At 42.2% G+C, this 8,018-nt stretch overlaps 1 protein-coding gene across 2 annotated transcripts in view; it reads left to right on the forward strand.

The window, feature by feature from the left end:
• LPGAT1 (lysophosphatidylglycerol acyltransferase 1) overlaps window positions 1–5,937 on the forward strand; it is a 49,739-nt gene extending 43,802 nt beyond the window's left edge. For both annotated transcript variants that reach the window (XM_065748159.1, XM_065748241.1), the window contains one exon: window positions 1,970–5,937. In XM_065748159.1, coding sequence (XP_065604231.1) covers window positions 1,970–2,121 — 152 coding nt within the window. In that variant the 3' untranslated portion in view covers window positions 2,122–5,937. The remainder of the gene's footprint in view (window positions 1–1,969) is intronic.
• Window positions 5,938–8,018: the final 2,081 nt, after the last annotated feature.

Genomic DNA, 8,018 nt, shown 5'->3' on the forward strand with positions numbered 1-8,018 from the left:
TTAATTCTACTTGAAAAGTCAAAAGCTTGTCACTGCTATTGTCACCAGTACCTTTTGTACTGTACTTTCTCTTTTATTGGGAAGAAGAAAAATCTAAGCTTAAAACAGGTTTTTTTTTATTTTATAGTATTCCTAAGTATTAAGGACTTCAAGAGATCTTGGGAAAATCTGTAACTTGATAACTTTAAACAAAAGAAGTCCTTAAAAGTTTGAATATCAAACTCTCATTTTTGTTTGTGTAGTACATTTTACACCTTTCATTTATAAAATTAAAGCTGTTTACAGATTCCTAGCAGCTAATGGACAGCTTGTATTGGCAAGTGCATGATCGCTCTGAAGTCCTGAGCGAGATAACCTTGAACACTGCAGTAGTGCACATGGGATCACATTTAGCACTTGGCGACTAATTAAAACAAATAAATCCAACTCTATAAACTTGGAGCTTATCAATTGGAAAAGACATCGCGCTCCTCGTTCACGCTCTGATCTTAAGCCAACTGGTGTGGTGCAACTAAAAAAAGTAAGCAGCGTCATCCTACAGGGCAGTGGGAGAGTATTCTCAGTAGTGCTGCAAAAGTACTTTTTCCCTTGTACCAAATCTGAAACCTCATCTGGAAATTCTGTGTACAGATCTGTCATTGCAGCTCAAGAAATATAATTGAACCTGGGGAGAGGGGCAGGTAATAGGTGTGAAGGAAGGAATAGGTGTGAAGGGGAAGGAGGAGTTGTTCCTGTGAAGGACAACTAAAAGTGCTTGGCTTGGCCTAGCTTGGCTTGTCTAGCAGCATGAAGGATCACTTTCTCTGTCATAATATGAGTTGGCTTGGCAGAGGAGGAAGGGGAAGAGGCTGCTGCTATCAGTTCTGAGGGGTAAGGAAGTATTCTGAACCAGTGGTCATTGCTGGTACAGAAAGACAGATGGGCTGTGGAGGAACAAATGCAGCACAGTGGACAAACAGGAGGTGAGCAGTGAGACTTACTGGTGAGCAGATCTGTCGCTCCCTTTACTCACGTGTTAAAATATGCCTCAGTGATAGAATGAGGGACTTATCAAGACTTTTAATTGAAGAGCATTCATACAGAAAGAAAAGCTTTCTCTTAAGTGCTTAATTGCAATTCCTCCAGTAATTGCAGATGTGAAGCACAGAGAAGAGCTGCTGACAGCATCTGATTGCCCAAATTGTGTGGATTCTGAGATTCAAAACTGATGCTGCTATATCCTTACTCTTTGAATTGTTCACCTTTTGTTCTTCTATGAATAGTTGTGACTCTGTAATGTTGTAGCAAGAACACCTTCATCTGATGTAGTTAGTTTTTCTATCTGCTCTTTAGAATTAAGAAAAAAAAAGTGGATCGTTTTGCCTAGGCTTTGTACATCATGCTGAAGTATATAACAAATTATGGAATATTCTGAAACAAATATACACAAACACTTTGTTCATGATCATGAAACTCCAAAGTACTCAGTGTAAATTTACTGTGTTGTCAAAAATAGTCAGTATGGGGGAGAACTAATTTAGTTTTTAATCACTGACTTTATCTCCTGCCAATGTTTCTCAACTCAAATAGGCATTTCAGAAATTAATTCTAGAAAACGGAGTAGCAAATCAGGGTGCTTGCTTACACTTTACAACCGATTAGCTGATGAATGTTCAAACAATATGTACAAATAAGTGCAAGAAAAATGGTACGGGGGTGTGTGTGCGTGTGTTTAGATGTTCATAGTCAAGAGATAACTTGAAAGCATATGCATACTTCACAGTACATGAAATTATTACCAGACAGTTGTAAAGCTTTACAGAGAACATGGTCGATTTGATCCATTTGGCAGCATGGTACGGAATTAACCGATTGATGGTGCGCACTGTGCTGGGGCAGGCGGTGACAGCCAAGAGTCACACACTCAGCTTGTATTCCTGCTGCTTGAGGCATTAAGTGTGTTTGTTTTGTTTGTTCGTTTCATTTTCAGGAGCTTTTCCTCCAGTGCAGGGTCAAACGAAAGCTGTTTCTCGGGAGATGACCCTCAGCAACCTGTGGCTGGTCGGCATACAGTCATTGGCGTTTTTGTCGGGCGGTATGTGGTACTGCATCTTACAGTATTTTTATCATTGCCTATTTTAAAAGTGGAATGGGACCTGAGGACACAATGGAAACTGAGGCTCTTGCAAGTGAGTACCATGTTGTATGTGCAAATGTGAGTATAGAGGAGTAAAGGAGAATACTGGACGGACTCTTACCTCTCTTTGGGGAAATTTTAAACTCCACTGAAAGTGAAGATCAGTAACATAGTGACCTGATGATGTATTATTTTAAGAATTGTCTGTATTTTTAAAAAGTGTATACTCTCACCCACACTTAAGCAAACTCAGCATTTGGACAAAAGGTACAATCATACAACCACCGTAGAAGAATGTCTGCAACAAGAAAACTGTCACCATAAGTATTTCTCGGCGTTGTAGTTAGAGCTCAGAAAACTCAGCAACTTGTCTCTTCAGTAGTCTGTGCAGCATTGGTGTGGTAGAGATTCCTCATGTGCACAAACGTGTGCTTTATTGCAGCTCGCTGTGCTGGAGCCAGAGATATCTGCAGAGCTGCTGGTGGCATCTCTGCCTCTGCCCAGTCAGCAGGAGTTGTCTCAAACACACTGATCTCAAACTGGGACCCCAGCAGGGTCCTGTTCAGGTGTGTTTTGTGAGGAATCAGTCCTTAACAAAGCATTGCAGCATCATAGTGTGATTAGAAGTTATCTCCGTTTGATGAACCAGCCCATCCCTGCTGTGGTCTTACCATCAGCTAACTGAATTCTGTGTGCTACTCGTAGCTCATCTTATGAGGAAACCTGGACAATATTAGTCACTGGATCTGTTTCTCCCTTTGTTCAGAATACATCTAGTTGATCGTTGTCACTTTTCTAAATGCACTTTTAAAGGTGAAAATACAGTGAAGGAGAGATGTAGGGAGTAGGGCAAAGCTTTACCTGCCATGCGTTGACCAATTGCCAGAGCAATTCCAGCTGTTTCTGAAGGCCTGCTGGTGCTGCTGGTGATTTTTTATCCACCTTTGTACTTTGTATACTGCTGTCCAACCAAGGTGACCTTTGAGTGGTTTATAGAGGCCTTTTTCTCCCCTGCTAGTTGCAACAGCACTAAATGTACTTGTGGGAGAGTTTAAATGATTCAATGCCAACCATCTTAATGTTTTGCTAAGATATAACAGAGGAAAACTAGTTTCTTAGAAAAATATATATTAAAAAAAAATAGGTGTAATTGCTACCATGAATCCGTATGAGAGTATCACTACAAAAGGAAAGAAAAAGGTATGGTAAATCATTTGAGTGACTATATGGAGGGCAGCATTAATTAGCTCACCAGTGTGGTAAAAATCATAATGGAAGAATGAGTTCATTTTAAAGGCAATCTGGAACAGAAGTTCAGCTCCATTTTCAGGTGTATGATACTTTCAGAAGGGCATCTGTGGTGTATGTCTTGACCCTAGCTGCTCTAGTTGGCATTGTCTTTGTCTGATTATACACAGATTTGAGAGAGCTGTTCCTAAAATAAAATTAATCTCTCTAAATACGAGCAGGATAGCCAGAACTTGAGATGTGGCATGCTGCCTTTTGTATGTTGGTTTTACTGAGAACAAAGTAAGCCCTCAGTGGTTTCATCTCCGAGTTGGTGATATGGATCCCCCTTGTCCTGGTACTATGGGTGGTGTTCAGAAAGAAAGTCAGTGGTTCCTTTGCAGGAGCAGGATGAGCATACTAAAATAGGAGGCAATGCTGATTTCTCTGACGTTAATTGAAAAGCCCTTTGTCAAATTTGTCACTCCTCCCTCCCTCTAAAATCAGATCTATCCTAAAGTAGCTCTGTGGGGATGGCTGCAAATCCATAGACAGTGGCGAGTTCTCAACTGTGAATCCCCTCCTGGGTTTACGTGTACCACTGCAGTGGGAAGGCAGAGGACAGCATTTGCCTAGATAGAGCCTTAATATTTTACTTAAGATGCTGTTTCTAAATCCCACCTGTCTTACACCTAGCCCCATACTTGAATGCTTCTGTAACATAAATCCACTTCAGAGGAGGTATGCTCTGAAAAGGGAGTGTAACTTCTTTCCTGTTGCTCTTGCTAAATCACAGCTGATGGAATGAATGTATTTAATCTGCCTTTTCCTAGGCAGGTTCTGGGGCAGCTCATTGCCATCAGGTGTGAGTAGCTAGGCTGCAGCACCTGGGCAAAAGTGGGCTCTCAAAACTGCAAAATGCAGGTGGTGTGCTATTTGTTGCTGTCCTCCACGGTGTGGGTCAATCAGAGCTACAGAGATGCCCTTATTTTACAGCTGTTTTACTGTGAGCTAGGACAGACTGGAGTGATAGAAGAAGGGAAGTTTCTATAAGCAGATTGCACAGCAGTAACTTGCATCAGGACACTTCACAGTAGACCCAGTAAACTCCATGTAAGAGCGTACTCTTTCTTTTTTTCAATGCAGCATTTTTTCCAGTGGATTGCAGTCAGTAGTGAGTGTTCACATGCTGCCTGCAGAACCTAGGAATGCACAGTAATGTTTCAGATAATCCTTTGGTTTATCTGGTCCTGTGCATTTTCAGTTAGTTCCTTTATAGTTCTCACTATTGCAAGAGATCTGTTTGCAAGCACTGATTGTCATTTTGGTAGGTTGAGTAAATAGTATTAAGCTCCTTTCCTGCCTGCACTGGAACATGTGAAGAGAGCGTGGTGCTGTCTCTCGCTCCGGCTGAGCTGCTGTAGGTACAAGTACCCAAGTACCCTCCCAGCATGAAACTGAATACTACTTCATGACAGAGTAAGTTTTCCTGTTAAGGGAAAAACACTGTGGGAAATCCTATGCTAAAAAATACCATGCTGGTGAAGGCTGGAGCTTGGCAGGCAAGCTTGTATAACATGGATCCCTGTGGGTTCCAGCTGGGTCATGCCTTCTGGCATTGGCTGGGGTGAGTGCTGTGCTGCAGCAGCCAAAGGTTTCTTCTTCTAAAGAGTTTGACCTGCATTTGATGAAAATGTTTATGAACCGTGCAGTTGTTCACAAAATGGTTAATTGCTGTGATTTTAAGTATGTGTCAGGAGAAATAATATGAAAGAATGTATACAGTGACAGTAGGATGAAAAAAATAAATTGAAAGCTGTTGCACGCAAGTGAGAACGCAGCGGTTCAAGTCTGTTGTGAATCAAGGTGTTTCTCTGTCAGGGTTGCACTCAACATTTGTAAGTTTCTCTGTTCAGTTGTTCATAAACAAGTTTCACTGGAAACGGTGCAAGTCCCGATGGTTTAGCATTACTGTTCTTACCGAATTTCATCCTTAGGAGAATATCTGCCCCTCCAAAATGAGCAGCACTTCTGTTTTAGTGCCCTTTGCATGTACCTTCCTTGCAGATTCCCTTACATTGTATGTATGGTTCTGTCACCACATATTTCAACAGTGATGATCTTGCAGGAGGGATTTTCATTTGCTCTCATCAGATTTTGAAAAGAAAGATTGCAGTTAACTTCGTTCCCTGGAAAATGAAGAGCTTCCTTCTCTCCATTTCACCCTGACCCTCAAAACATCCTGCTGCATTGAAGTGACTGCTGTGGTACTGCTCGTTACTCATCTTCTTGTAAATGATGTAGTTGTTTTGGGTGTTTTGCCATAAAGTGCTGTTAACTTTGTCAACCTTGTGTGTAAGTGAACGCAGATACACCGATCACTGTGTGACAGATTCAGCTGCTCGCTTTGCCTTGGCATACAGTGTTGCAACCAAAGGTACTGAGAAGTGGGAGGGGGCATGTTCTGAGACAGCAGGCTGGAGGCTGCGTGCTGCTCTGATACAATCACACAACGTAATGATGCATCCGGGTACTGTACTGTATGGAAATATTGGAGCCATATGAAATAAAGGGTTATTTTGCAAAGTTGCATACCTGATAGCTTTTACACTTTCTTCCAATCGTTCTTTAAAAAAAAAAAAAAGTGAAACTGAAAACTGTTCTCTGATTTTAAAAGTCTGCATACGTTATGAAGGCTTCTGAGCAATTCCACTTTTTCTGTGCAAAAGCTGTGGCCTCCCTGCCTGGGATGCAGAAGGGATTTAAAAGGAATCTGTGTATTTTGAAGTTAAATCTTTTAAGCATTCAATACTGAAGTTTAATTATACACTGAACAACCATCCTCTTACAGTGAGTTCTTCTTAAGTTTCTCTACAGTGGTGTTCATTTAGTATGATAAAAGTTAGCTTTCTCAATAGCATTTATGTTAGTGTCCCATTTTCTCCTTCCCCCACGTTAGCCACACTGTGCTCCATGTGACAAATGGATGCAGTTACTCTGTGACTGTGCAGAGGGCTGTTGTGGTTGGATTTGTTGTACTGGAATTATTTCATTGGATTTTTATCAGGTATTTCCAGCAGCCAAGATGTCTTTCAGAACTGCAGGCAGATAGCAGAAGAAGCATTTCTCTACAGCGACTATTAGGTGTCTTTTTCTATTTCCATTTCTTTTTTCTTTTTTTTGGTGTGTGTGTATGAAAATAAAGCTGCTTTTTTTTTTTTCCCAAGGTTATTTTATGTGCTTCTAATCCTTGATGGCAGAGATGATTTTGTTTGAAGGCTGTATTTATTGTGCTTGTATCTAATAGATGGCACAGTCTCTGTTGTGCTTGCCATGAAGACTAGAAATATTGGGGAAAAAACAGTTCACCACGCAGCTGAGTGTCAAGGAACAGTGTTAGTTATGGAGCTGTGGGGAAGGACAAAGAGAGGAACCCCTCTGTGCCAGCAGTGGTGGTAAGGGGAGGAGTGGAGCAGCAGGTTGGGGGAAGCAATTCCTCAAGCACCTGTGGGGAACTGTGGGTGCTCTGCCTGCAGTCCTTGTGCAGGGTGCCGTGTAGCAGTGATTCCCCTCAAAGTTCCTAAGAGTTCAGGGGACAGTGGGAGCAGAACCCGAGTCCTCACTGAGGACATTACCTGACAGAGCAGTCTGGTTTCAAGCAGCTCCATCCAGGTGAAGCAGTGCAGCCCTGACGCGCTCAGCTGCCATGCATTACCTGTTGTGTGCAGTGCTGCCATGCAGCCCAGCAGGGAGCTCCTCAGGACACAGGAGGACACCTTGCCAGCAGCGGTGGCTGTTAGCTCCATCTACCTCTGTTTTTTCCCTCTGGGCTTTGTCCTTTTTGTTGTGTTTTCCTGTGAGGGGTGGGGGATGCGGGGAGGAAAAATCTGACATCCAAATGAAGACACAGGTGGGAGAGCCGCTGCTTAGCGGCTGCGTCATCGTTCTGAGAAGCCGTGGTTGTAAACTCATTCCTGCCTCGTATGAAATGTTTGTTTTTAAAAAAAGTTTGAAAAAAAATCTTTCCTGCTGGGAAGAAAAATGTATTTTTAAAAATGAAAAAGTCCTTTTGGCTATGGGAATGTCAGCAGTGTAAGATGTGACCATACCATGACGTGCTGATCAGACATAATAAATTCTTATCTCTCAGGATTCCATCGTGTATTCTTTTCTGGTGGCTGCCACGTGGCTTTTGGTTGGTTGGTTTTGAAAGGATTCTCAGCATTTTTAAGTAGTACTAATTTCAACTGAAGCAGCAAATAAAGGTGCGTGGATGTCATGTCATCTGTGTACTGATGTGTAGAGAGAAACATCCCTCACTGATTTTAAAATCAGATAACCACAAAATGTATTTGAAGGCTTTGTTAGCTCAGCACAGAGATCTGATGTAATTAGTTCCAGTGCCAGGTGCTTCTCCTTCCCTTCCTCCTCTGAGACCTGCTGTCAGATAGCACGTGTTGCCAGTCCCTTTGGCATGCAGGGCGAATGCCAGACTTGAGCTGATTTACCAGCAGCTGCCTGCTTACAAATAGGGCAGAGTAATGGTCAGAGCTGGGAGTGTGATGGTGGACAAATATGGGTGTCTGAGGTGGTGGGGTGTGTTAATGTGTAGTTGACTTTTTTTTAACTGACATCACCGTATCCCCTTTTTATGGAAGAAGAAAGGTTTTTGTTA

The sequence above is a fragment of the Cyrtonyx montezumae genome, unplaced genomic scaffold, assembly GCF_038088225.1.
Source record: "Cyrtonyx montezumae isolate F1298 unplaced genomic scaffold, pur_monq_1.0 scaffold_0, whole genome shotgun sequence".
NCBI classification, from domain to species: Eukaryota; Metazoa; Chordata; class Aves; order Galliformes; family Odontophoridae; genus Cyrtonyx; species Cyrtonyx montezumae.